Below are 13,328 nucleotides of genomic sequence, written 5' to 3'. Positions count from 1 at the left end.
CATGGCCATGTCATTACATAGAATTGGCTTGTTCTTCACCCTTCCAAAGGCAGCTTATTCAGATCTGATCATTTAGGACTCTCTGTAAAAAGAAAAGGAAAATGTTTCTGCCATTGTTCATTATTGCATGTCATTGTATGTCAGTCCTCAGAAGTTTCAATATCTGAGGTTGGATTTTTAAGTAAATCCTGTTAAAGCAGTAGTTACCAGTCTACTGACATAGCCTGAGGGAGGGCACTGGGTAACCTTTAATTTTGGGGATATTCAGGAAACTCCCAGTGCATAGTTTTTCCTTGTTGCTTTTAACAGGCCAGGCTTTTGTGTCATGTCAAGTGCATTTTGACAATTATAGGATGATGATGACTTCAAGTATTTTAGGCTGAGTGAAATACTGTGTTGCTTTCCCCCTCTTTCTGAGGACTTTAATACTTTTCCCCCTGCCATTCTTAGGGAGGTGATGATGCACAAACAGAACTGGTCTAGTGGGTTGAGGACCTCACCAAGTTTATTCTGAAACGTTTATAGTGTAAAGAATGTAATGAACTTCAAATCCAGTTTTAAATGTATAAGTTTAAAAGTTACTTTCATTCCTAATCACAGTATTGCAGAAAATTCCAGATAATTTTTTATCCACCTTTACAACTGTTTTTTAAAAAAATAAATCATTCCTATTTTTCCATTAAATTTTATGTTAGGAAGTGATTTTAAAAGAGATTTGAAAAGATTTTGCCAGATTCTGCTTCCAAAATCTCACATTAATTAATTCTCGATCATAATACCAGAGGCAACATTAACTTGACCTCCTAACTTTTGGAGAAAACATTAAGAGTTTGATGCAAATTCTAGCATTTAAAGTCTGAAATTTTCATACTTGAATGGTCAGGGTTTGAAGTAAGCAAAAAACCCTAAGAGACAGTATAAATAGGGAGAGATATTTTCCAACTTGAGTGTCCCAAAACTTGCTGGGCAGCTGTGTGGGTGTTGGGGAAGCAGTGAGAGAGCCCAGGTCTTCTGAGAAGGGGATTGCTGTCAGTCAGGCAGATGAGGAGCTCTGTCTGAACAGCTGTGTCAGGCAGTGCTGGACTGCACACCCATTTCCCATGAAGACTCAGAAACCTTGGGCCTTGAATTTTTCAGACACTGTAACTCTCCAGCCTGTTCTGATTATTGCTTTTCTGCACTTGCTTCAGTGCAATCTCTGTTAGGAGCTTAATCCAGTGTTTGTGATTTTGTTTACAACATGCGATTGGGTTTTGATTTTTGCTATTTGTGCAACTCCATGCAGAATGTGAAAGCTGTCTCTGAGACCCCTGCAGTACCCTCAGTGTCTGAAGATGAGGATGATGAAGATGATGCAGCTCCACCCCCTGTGATAGCTCCGCGACCTGAACACACCAAATCTGTGAGCAGAAATTCTTTGTTCAGCCCTCACTGCTGCAACCACAGTCAGGCCTTGACTGTGACTTTGTCCCTCTGCATGGCATGCTGAGCCCTTCTAGGGAGCAGGAGGGATGCAATGGGAGCCATTCCTTCTGGCAGAGCACCTTAGTATTGTCACCTGCCTAGTTGGGGGGGGCACGATTAATGATTAATCACTAATCCTTGATTAGTGATGTTAGTTGCTAACAAAGTAGCTGTAGAAATGCATCCCTGGCAACAACCAGAACAATAGCAATAATAAGAAGATGAATAGAAGTGTTTAAATCTTCACCTGACTTATGTGTTTTTCTCAACAAAATTAGATATACACCCGCTCTGTGATAGACCCTCTTCCTCCTCCTACCAGAGATGTGGCCACCTCTCCTATTTCTTCTCCCTCGGAAAACAGTACAACAGCACCCGACATGCTGGTCAGGAACACAGAGAAGCAAAAGAAAAAGCCAAAAATGTCAGATGAAGAGATACTGGAAAAATTAAGTATGTCCTTGTTCTTTAACAAAGTCAAATTCCAGGTCCTGCTGTGTTGGTTTCTCAGAATGTCAATAAGCTGAAATGTTTTCCTGTTTTGAGATCCCTTACTGAAGACATGGGCACACAGTCACAACACAACACTGGGGGCAGATGTAAGGGGTGAGCTTGAACATAAACTGAGCACCTGTGATACTTGCTGAAGTCCCCAGGGAGTTACAGATCCTCAGGCTCTGCAAAACAAGCCCTGAACAAATAACATCTATTTAACAAGTCTGAGGTTGTTCCACGTCTTATTCTGTAGCTCTGAAGCACAAATTATTATATTGCAATGTTAGACACAAGGTGTCTGAAAGATGGAGAGAAAATTAATGCATCCCCAAGTTTGCTTTCCACAGTATCGTGGTGTAAAGTGACTTGGTTATTTTTAAGTGCTTTAACATTTTGTGGGTAGCCAAATTGGTGAGTTTTTAATGAGAAAAATTCATCAAGTCTCTCAGTTGTGTCCTCGTGTCTTTAACAGTTCCTACCTTTCAGTGCAAGTGCCCCTCTGCTGCTTGGTGGTTTTTGCCACAAAGCTGCTGTGGCATATCCAACCGCTGAACCAGCTCTTTCATGCAATTGATTGCTATCCTCAGCCTGGGCCAGGTTTTATTAGAGTAGAGCATTTCTAATTCTTTGAACTACTAATCCTGTATTAATTACATCCATTCCTTGCTTGTCAGTTGACTTAAATTGTGTTAGCATCTCTATGGTAAGGCTGACCTCCTTGGCTTGAGTAGATATTTGTAAGTGTTTTAGGAATAAGAGTCTAGTAGCTACATGAAGACTTAATCTGAGGATATAACTTTAAAAAAACTTGAAAATATTAAAAAATGGTACCTGATTTCTCTAAATAAAGCCTAAGTTGTCTTGATGGCTTATGAACTGGAACTGCTTGCTATTGGAAAACTCACACCTGTTGTTTCAAAACATCGACTTCACTCACTCAGTTAGCAGGATCTTTGTACCATTAAGGATTCAAGACATTTTGTGACCAGGTAGGAACTGTGGCAGGAAAAAAGGTGCTATTCTAATACAAATACACCCACTTCAGTCACAAAGAGAAGTGCAATTGCTACTTTTAGGAGTGTTGGGAAGCAGATGTATGTTCTGATACCTTGCTTGCTCCAGGTGTCAACTTCTATATGTGGGCTAGTCAGAAAAATGTTATGAAGTTTTAATCTTTAGTCTTAATCTCAGTAAAAATGTCTTTCCACTGAGGGCAATGGAGCTGTACTTGTGCAGACAAGCAGCCTTTTGACATTTTAGTTTGACACGTAAATAAAATGATTAAAACTGTAAAGCAAAAATATATTTACACATATTAAAGATGCGCTAAATGTGTGCAAAGGTTAAAAGGAAGCTGCTCAATCTCTACCTCTCAGCATAAACACAGCATTGGTACAAACATTAATGAATCCTCACCCGACTCTTTGGAAGGTAGGAAACCTCCCCCTATTTTAGAGTTAAGAGCATTAAACAGGGCAAAACTGGCAAATGCCTCTTGTCACCACAGCATTCTGTCCAGTCCTTGCCTTGGGGAAACATTTGCAGTCTGATCTTGTAGCCTGTGTTAGGCTTTGAGGGAAAATTTATGAATATTTGTCCAGAAATACCAGTCCTCAGGGCAGACAGCATCGCTTCTGTAATTGTAGAGTGGGTTTTATAAAGCCAGATTTCTCTTCCTGCCCTCCTCTCCAAACATGGGCCATATTCCCTACTTCTACCTCTGTCTGTCCTAAACCCTCTGGGTCTGGCTTCTCTCCAATGGTGTCTGAAAATAGCCTGCTCTTGCTCTGCTTGCTACTGGTTTCCTTGGCTTAATGACCATGAGCAGTTTCTTTGCCAATATACATCTGTTAAGGCTCAGCCCCAGACCCTGTGAAAGCAGCACCGTATGTTGGCAGCCTCAGTGACTTGCAAACACCAACTCGGATGCAGCTCTGCATCCCTTGAACCTGTGAGCCACCTTGGTGCTGTTAGAGAGGGGACTGGCTACCAGCTGAGCTCTAGAAATTGCTGGATCTGGTTTCTTTGCCCTAAAAAGGGGTAATTCCTGCCTGCCATAGAGGAGTTATCAATATCAGTTAAAGTCTGCAGCCACATGCTGTGGAACACCAGGCAAAGTGCTTTTCCCTTTGAGAGATGCAGTGATGGACTTTCTGTTGGCTGAACAGCCGTGTTTTGGGAGAACAAACTGGGATGGTCTCAGGTTGCTTTCCAAACCCAGAGGGATGCTGGCAACTGCTGCTAAACCTGTGCTGGCTGTCAGGTTCCTAGAAAAGCCGCTGAGCATTGCCCAAGACAGGGCAGGGGAGGTTTGGCTCTGAAGGGTCTCTCCACCTTCTCTCCTGAGTCTTGCAGCCCAGTCACTGGGTCAGTAAATGGCTGTGGTTGTGCTGGTACAAAAATATCATAAATACTTTTTTTCTGCTACAAGCTGTCATGGTGTAAGGAAATCTTTGGCTAGTTTTGTAAAAGACTGTTGGCTCCAAGATGATTGAGAGCCCAGCCTCCAATTTCAGAGATTGCAGTGCGGGCACATCTTAGATCATCCAGGGTGCTGAAGCTGGGAGTGACTTTAAGTAGCAGGTTTCCAACAAATAATTGTTTTTCCATGTGTTAGGCCTGTGTATCCCCATCCTGCACCTAGTAATGACTGCTAGTGAAGGTTAAATGTTCTTAATGTCTGTGTCCCATCATTTCTGAAGGGAAGGTCCTGATAGAAGGGAATGCTGCAGCTGGTATGTGTGTAAATAACTGAGGGCTTCCTTGGTGTCCATGTGCCTCTAGATTTGACGAGTGGTTCATCAGAGCCTGCTGTGGCCACTGGAGCTGTTCTTGCAGCTAGTTCTTGTAGCTGTATGAAAAAAGGACTTGAAGAAAATCCTCTTGCTTTTTTGTTTTTTGTAGGAAGTATCGTGAGTGTGGGTGATCCAAAAAAGAAGTACACGAATTTTGAGAAGATTGGACAGGGGTTAGTATATGCTTCTTCTCTGTCCTAGACCTTTCATTTCCTTATGCTAAGAAGAATCCACTGAAACCAGGCTAAGTAAGCTTGCTGGAAAAGCTGTTTGGGATACTTTGGAAAGTTTCTTTTGTTTGGTTGTGTATTTGTTTTCTTCTTTTTTTGTTTTTGGTTGTTTTGCTGGGTTCCACATCCCCTCCAGCTGTTCTCCTGTTCCTGGCAAAGTCACAGGGACCGGGTTTTTGTGCAATTGTGTTGTAGTATAAAAAATTATGCCATTAGATGATCAGGTTTATAAATACAGCTACAAGCAGGGAAAGAACTGCAAGACCATCTTCATATTACAGGTTTGCTTCTGAATCAGCTCTTCTCAAGGCATGTGCTGTGGCCCTCTAAGCAGGGGGACAGTAGAGGTTGTAGGAGAGACTGTACTGAGGCAAAACACAGGCCTGCAGCTGGCTCCATGTGCTCAAACTCCTCTTTTCCTCACTACAAATGCCACATTTGTTTACTTTAGCTGATCCTGTTGCTCTGTTACCATATTGGGCATTCTGCAAGCCAGGGTACTGCAGTCATGCCACTTGAAATGGGATAAACTCACAGTCCTACAATTTGCTGGTTTAGCAGCAAGGGTTTGGATGACCACAGTGTCCCTTATTAGGAGCTTTTTTGCCCATAAGTTCTCTGGCTTCTGCTCCAACAACAGCCTTGTCTCAGAAATATTTCAGCTGATGTTTACCATTGAAATTATTGCATGTAAAGGAATGGGACTGAGAGCACTTCAGAGAGACAAATGGGAAGGGGCATGTGTTAAGCTCTCACTTTTACTTTGAGACACTAAGAATTTTTTTTTTTCTCTGTTTTGTTTAGAGCCTCAGGTACAGTTTACACAGCAATAGATGTAGCTACAGGACAGGAGGTAAGTGCTGCCAGAGTACCACAGCAGTGGATTTTGGATTGTATCCTAAAAGTTCAAGTTGATGCTCCAAAATACTGTCTTTCAGGGATTCATGACATCTTATTTTTAATGAGGTCTTTATTTACTTACTAATGAGACATGGTTGAATGGTCTGAGGAGAGAACTGGAAAAAACTACTTCCCAAGTTTTGATTCCTGAATAACTTCATATTTATAAAGATTCTTTCTGTGATTGCAAAAGCTAGAAGCAAATGTTTGGATCTGGGCAGTTCCTCAGTAAAAGTTTCTCTCTTCTTCCCCAAGATTTCTTCATGTGTCCATACAAGCTCTTTTATTTGCCCTCTGCTCCTTTTCTTCCTACACTTGTACTACTTAACTTGCATGGAAATAGTTCCTCTCCCACCCTTTGCCCACTTACTTTCTGCCCTTGAATTTGGAGACAAGGAATGCCCGTCTATTCTTTTTTCTCTCAAATATTGAGAAGTGCCATGCTTATTGCCTGCATAATAAACTAGTAGTGATGGATATACAGCATCTGTGGAAACCTTTATTTCTAGATGGAGGATTTTAAAAAAGATTAAAGTGCATGTGTTATTCTGAATTTATTTATGGAAGTCTGCCACAATGCATGTCTACTTTGCATTGTACAATGTAAGGAGTTATTCACCAGTAAATTTCATAATTGTGCTTGTTGCTGAAATTCCTTCACCCCCCTTTTTAGTTCCTGAAGAAGTAATACAGTTTAATTGCAGCCTTTAAGGAAGAGTTCTTATATTTATTTTGAGGCAATGAGAAATTTTATACGAGGAGGAAGTCCTTTGATGGTTTTCTGCTTTCTTCCTGGACCACTTGGGTGACTCCCGTGTGAGAATTTGAGCTCTTGTATTACAACAGACTTTTAAATCATTCCTGTTACACTAGTGTGACCAGGCCCTGGATTTTAAAATCTGCATTTGGGATCGCTGTAACTTTGTCATGCTGTTGTTTGTTCCTCTCTGTGAAGTGCACTGAACTCAGGAGCTCTGTGCAGGGAAACACTGGGAACTTCTTTATCTGCATAAAATGTCTTCCCTCTCTTCTTCATCTTTCATTCTTCTCTCTGGTCTTGTATAAAGAGCAGCATGGGGGTTTTGTTTTTGAGTTCTTTAAGTACTGTTTGGCAGCCTTGTGAGTACTGTGGAAAACCAGCATGTCTGTCTGCTCTTGCCTTCTCATGTGTTGGGATTTTTCTATAGTCTTCCCTGCTATTCTTTCGAAATGCTGATTGTATCCATCTATATTGGTACTCTGTGGCTTGTTTCTTTTAATCCTTGTTTTTGTGAGTTACTGTAGTTGCTGGCTCTGATCCATTCACCCAGGCCTTCTTCTCTGCACAGCAGTTTTGTAAAGGTGTAGTTTCATCTCATTCCCTTTGCCTAAATATTGTACCAAAAGCAGTTGAGTTGTGACATCTATGAGTTATTTTTGCCTCCAGCTCTGCTGAGTAGGTTTACTGATTTGGAGGTTCCTCAGAGGGCCAGGTGCTCTCACAAAGTACTGGTAGTGTGGAAACTTGAATACAAGAGTTAAAAACATGCTGTAACCTTCCTGCTCCTTGCATATATACATGCAGAGCTGGTATCCTAAAACAGGAAGAAAGCTACTAAACCAAAGGGCTGCAGCTGACAGATCCATTCCTGTTGCACTTCAGGCATGACTGGCCATAAAACTGGCTCAAATTCATTTATTTTCAGCCTTTTATCTAAACACTGGTGCTTCTCTCCCCTAGGTCTTGTTGTGACAAAAGAAATAGAGTTACTACCTTGAAGTACTAAGCATGGTTGTGTTATTTACCCACCCTCCTTTAGATTTCTAGAAGAAGAAATTTGCATGGGAGGAGGAAAAAAAACACCAAAAAATTTTCAGAAACATTCAATTAAATATAAAATTAGTAAGAATCCTTTCAGAAATAAAAACTTTTTGGCATATCAGTCCATGCCAGAGTAAGGGGATCTCTTCCTTATTACCAAGAAGCTGTAGATGAAGACGGCTATCCAACTGTGACATGAAGATCCAGTATGAAAATGGCAATTCCCCTTGTTCTTTTTGTCATTAAGCATTATCCAGCATGTGTGGAAATGGACTGGCTGCAGGAACATGTAGAGTTATGGAATGATAGTAGGATTCAGTAGCTAATGATGAAAAAGTGACCTCATGATGAAAAGGTTTTTATCCTCCCTCATGTGAATGTGGGACTAAATGGACTGGTACTGGCAAGTTTCTGGGGGACTCCTGCAATAATGCTTTACTTGATCTCTTTTCATTGCAGGTTGCAATCAAACAGATGAATTTGCAGCAGCAGCCCAAAAAAGAACTGATTATTAATGAAATCCTTGTGATGAGGGAAAACAAAAACTCCAACATCGTCAACTACTTGGACAGGTATGTCAGTATTTGAAGGGCTCACAAAGGGACACTGGAAAACACTTCCATGTCGGTGTCTTAATGGTTCCTGGCTCAGTTTAATGCAAGTGTGGGACAACCTTGCATTGCTTAATGCATGTGGCATTGTGGGAGTGTGGGTGGCCTGGCAGTCTCTCTCCAGAACGAGGAGAAACAGGTATCTGAACCAGCGTTAGTGGGATGTCTAGGCTCTCCTTAGAGAGGCTGGCAACAAAGGTCCTGTCAGGACTCCATTTTTCGTCTCTCTCCTTTGCCAAATTTGACACAACAAATTTCCTGCTTGTTTCCTTCCTGTTACTAAAGGAGAAATAGAAACACTTTGAAATGTATTATTCTATTTGCCTTCCTCTTCTTTTCTTTTCCACTGAGCAATGGTGGTGTTCTGCTGCCAGAGGAGCAGACTCCTTCCAGGGTTAGATGTAGTCTTGTCCTTGTGACTGTCCACTGAGGTTTTAAAAAAGAGGGAGAGTGACTTTTAAGGCAGATAGTGATAGAACAAGAGGGAACAGTTTTCAGACAAAAGAGGGTAGATTTAGGTTATGTGTAATGAAGAAATTCTTTACTGTGAAGGTGTTGAGGCACTGGCACAGGCTGCCCTGGAAATGTTCAATGCCATGTTGGGTGGGACTCTGAGCAGCCTCGTGTACAGGAAGGTGTCCCTGCCCATGGCAGGGGTTTGGAACTAGATGGTCTTTAAGGTCCCTTTGAACCCAAAGCATTCTATAATTCTATGATGCTGAAAGCCCAACTGGCAAAAGCATTGCATGGTGGCTTGGATTCACCATCAACATCACACTGCTGCATTGTGTCAAGCCTGCGTCCTTTACCTGTTAAAAATAGAGCTAGTTCCACTTGAGCTGCAGCAAGATTTTCTGTCGGCTGCACTCAATGTCTGAATGTAGCAGTTCTGATGAACCACAGGTTTTCTTTATTGTAGGGTAAAGACTGCTTGGATAGGGTGAGCTGCAAGCTTTAATCTTGGCAGCTTGGGTTTTTTGGAAGATAGCATGAAGGGATGTGACCTAGAATCTCTTTTGGAAATTTGAGAGGGGATTTGCACACTTTTTATGCTTGGCATGTATGTCAAAATCTAATCAGCTATTTCTTTAATAGGTTTAGTTAGCAGGCTTTCAATGTCTTAGCTAAAAAAGGAGGCACTTACAAACTGCAACAGTTGTGTTGCTGAATTTTTGTGGTGCTGTGTCCCATGCATAGCTGTAAAGAACTACTTTGTTGAGGGGACAGAAAGTCTGCTCCTGAAATTTTTGTGCAAGAGGTGTGTGTGCAGGAAACTGATTCTGGGCACACGCCCTGTTCTTAGAGAGAGCAGAAGAATGTTACTGGTGTAAAATGAAACAAGTGCTTAAGAACTCCATCTGGCCTGGAACTGTTATTTTCTCCTGGCTGATTAGAGGCTTTGTTTTGACAAAACTATTTGAGAGAGAGGTTCTTCCCATTAGAGAGCATCACTGTGTACATGCACTTACCTCATCTAGCCCGTGCATCCCAGCTGCAGGATAGCTCCACATCCTGCTGTCTTATTCAAACTTTCAGCAACAAAAGCTGCTGCTTTTGTCCTCCACTTTCACTAATCTTTTTCAGAGGGATTAGCTTTTGTTTGAGTGCTGCACATGGACAGAACAGCAACTGGGATGAACATTGGGGTTCTTGTGCCTATTGTGCCACTTCAGCTCTGTAACTGCAAGATCCTGTTGCTGGGGAGCTGTGTTCCTCCTGCCCAGCCTAATGTGCCTGTGCTTCCCAAGTGCTGAATTAAGCTGATATTTGGATGCCACTTGCTGGCTTCTGCCTCCTGCTGAAGGAGGTGGAGGAAGGATGTGCTGATCACTGGTTTCTGCTTTGTGGTTCTGTTACAGTGTCACCCCTTCTGAGTCCCTAATGGGAGCTGCAATCTAGATAGCCATTGGCATGAACCAGCTCTCTCTCTTCTCTTTGCCTCAGCTCCTGCCCTTATGCAAGGGTTTCCTGTTCTTTGTCCCCTCATAGCTGCACAGCCTACATGCTTGTGGTTAAGCATCTTTTCTGCTGCAGTCTAAGTGGCCAGCGTTGCACAAAGGTGTGCTGTGATATTTAAGATAGTGACATGCCTAATTCAGCTGTACTTGGGAGCTGGATTTAGAAGCATCTGGCTCTGAAGACAGTGACACCAGTCTTCTGTACAGACAAACAGCCACTTGTGCTGAATTACCTGCTAGAGGTGCCAGTTCCTTTCTGCTGCATGAAAGAGGCCCTCAGAGCCCTGCTTCTAAACTCAGCCATCTAAACACAGGCATCAGATGCCCAGTGCTAGGCAAAGCAAACTCCTGCCCTTTAGTTTCATTCTGAAGAACTCCTTAACTTAATAAACCCCACAAATAAGTGGTAGCCTCTGTTACCCCAACCCCAAACTGCAGTAGGGATGGGTGGTCAATGAATAAAGCTGAAAGTGTAAGACAGTCATGCTACAAGAACACACTGGTTTCTTTCCAGGCTATATTCATGTTTGCACGTTGGAGGCAAGTTACTGGTGCAAAATTCTGTAATGAATGAACTTGCGCTTCTGGGCAACTCCAAATTTCACCAAATTTATCAATAAAATATGTGTATTTGTGATAGACAGGACTTGGTGGACAACTTCCTAAGGTATCTAAGTGGAAGCTGAGGAGCACCTTACAGGATCAGACATTAGCTGCTCTTGCAGATGGATGAAGAGAAAGCTGTAGACCATCCTTTTCTTCCTCAAAGATTTTCATCAGGCTTTTTTTACTGCCAGCTTGTTTTGGAAGGTGACAGTGGGTGACAAGGTGTGACACCATGCTGCGCCTGATGTTGCATCAGAGCAGCACGTAGGTGTATGGACTTCCTGATGGTGTCTCTAGAACTGCTGAGAGAGTGGGTTTGAGTCATGCCTTCAGTGGGCAGCTCAGTGACTAAGACTGGCAAGAGAGTGGAAAGATCCCTGAGACAGTACCACCCTGAGATGACATTCCTTTGGTGGCAGCTGGCAGGGAGCCACTGTTAATTCCACCTCCCTGTGTGTTATGTCAAATCTATCAATTATGGAGTTGCCAGGGTCTTGGCACATGTCTGTGGCTGCTCATGGCTCAGCTTTGGTTCACAGCATGGTTCTTGGCTTGCGCCATCTGTTTTGGCTGCAGAGATACACCAGCTTGCTCCCAGCATGTGGAACTTGAGATTGTCATGCAAAGAGCCCATTCTGCCCCCATTCTTACAGTGAAGCGGGATTTGGGCTGCAGAGAGTGGATTTGGGCTGCAGAGAGTGCTACTGGCAATGAAGGGAAACCTTGTGATGTCCATGGTGGGTGATTTGCTGAGAGGATGCTGATAAAATCTGCAGAAAGCCTGGTTTGGCAGAAGTGAAGAAGTAGCTATAGCATAGGGCAGGAAGGAAGAGTGTGGATGCAGTTGGGCTTTCAGAGCCCAACAGAAGGTAAATGACCCACAGAAATTAGCAGGAGTGCTTCTGAAAGCAGTCCTGCTGCTCTTTTCTTACTCAGAGGGGCTGAGTGCTTTTGCTGGGGTCTGTAATGCTGGGGAAAAAAAAAAGCCAGTGCATCAGCTTCTGTTCCATAGTGGAATTTGAGACCTCTGTGCTGCGGGAGCGCAGCCCTGTGCCCTTGGGCTTTGCATCCTGTAAGAATCTCCAGATTGCACCTCCCTACACAGTCTTCAGCATCAGCAAATCAGGATACCCACTTTGTCCCTGGAATTAAAGGCTGTCCATAACTGTAACACTACTGTCATCTAGGTGTAGATCAGACCACTATTACTATTTAGCGGGATTTTTTTCATCAGCTTGGTGTTGTCAGTGTGTCCTTTGGGGGTAAATGCCACACCTTGCTCACTGCTGTGATGTCTCACTCATCTCTGTCTACTTTCCATGCCAAGCTTAATAGGTTCTTTCTCCTTTACTGTTGCTTTCTACCTAATTGCTCCCTAATACCTATCCTGCATTTGCATTTGGCTCCTGGCAAATTCATTCCTCAGTAGGATCAGTGTTTTAGAGCAAAGCAAACGTATCCTTGATGAACTCTAGTGCCAGATGATGCTTTTAATTAGATTCTCTGCCCTCTCACTTTTGACTCATCTGTCTACTCACTTGAAAAATGAGAGGATTGGCTGAAAAGGTGGGTTTTCAAAGTGATGATTCCTTCCTTCAGGAGTGTGTCATCCTGATGTATCTGTCCTGGTAGTTTGTGTTGATGGGCCCAAAAAGGGGCAGAAATGGTTAGTGGTTTGGGCTTTTTTTTTTTTGGGTTCTTTTGTTTGTTTGTTCTTAATGTGTTAATGCTGAAGTCTTCATCTCCCATCTTCTACTTTTAGACATGGGTACACACACACACTCAGCAGAGAGGAATATCCCAAATGACTCAGAAAAGCCACTCTCATCTCAGCTGTCTCCTCCCCATCTTCCTATGGGCCTTCTTTAGAAAAGACCTGCCTTTTTGGCATTTCCTTTTCTATTTTAAATCTTTAAATTGTTGTTTCATCCAGTAAGGTGTACTACTTTGACCTTATGAATGGTTCTGAAATTTTCAGACAAAATCACAGATTAGTTGGATGATGTGGAAAAGATTGAGGTGATTTTTCAAATGCATGGTGCTTAAAAAAGAAGTGCTCATTCATGATTGATTGTGGGTAGCCATCTTTTGTGTCACCCAGAATTGTCCCTGGGCCGAGGCAAAGCAAGCAGTTGCTAAGGACAGCAGGATGCCAGGAGTAGTGAAACAGCCCCCAGCCACCTCTTCCAGTGCAAGAGCCCTCAGAAGCCATCGCTGTGTGCCAAATGTCTGGGTTGCATGCTTGGACCACATCTTTGCTTCTTTCCTTCTCTCCCAGCAGCAGGAGCAGTTGTAAGGTCAGGTCTCCATCTTAGTCTGCATCGTTTCCATGGCAGAAAAATTCAGCCTTGCCTTTACGGACAGGAAACTTCTAGCCAGCTCTCCCACTACACCTCTCCTCAACTTTCTGCACTCACCCTTCTCTTTGGTCATTCAGGTTGTGATCAGATCTTCCCATGTCCAGAAAG

At 42.8% G+C, this 13,328-nt stretch overlaps 1 protein-coding gene across 9 annotated transcripts in view; it reads left to right on the top strand.

The window, feature by feature from the left end:
• PAK1 (p21 (RAC1) activated kinase 1) overlaps positions 1-13,328 on the top strand; it is a 75,586-nt gene that overhangs the window by 50,547 nt on the left and 11,711 nt on the right. For all 9 annotated transcript variants that reach the window (XM_032098990.1, XM_032098989.1, XM_032098988.1 and 6 more), the window contains 5 exons: positions 1,286-1,402; positions 1,743-1,917; positions 4,864-4,927; positions 5,789-5,837; positions 8,145-8,257. In XM_032098990.1, the coding sequence (XP_031954881.1) occupies positions 1,286-1,402; positions 1,743-1,917; positions 4,864-4,927; positions 5,789-5,837; positions 8,145-8,257 (518 nt within the window). The remainder of the gene's footprint in view (positions 1-1,285; positions 1,403-1,742; positions 1,918-4,863; positions 4,928-5,788; positions 5,838-8,144; positions 8,258-13,328) is intronic.

Source organism: Corvus moneduloides, chromosome 2, assembly GCF_009650955.1.
Source record: "Corvus moneduloides isolate bCorMon1 chromosome 2, bCorMon1.pri, whole genome shotgun sequence".
Classification (NCBI taxonomy): Eukaryota; Metazoa; Chordata; class Aves; order Passeriformes; family Corvidae; genus Corvus; species Corvus moneduloides.
This window is presented reverse-complemented; position numbering and strand designations above follow the sequence as displayed.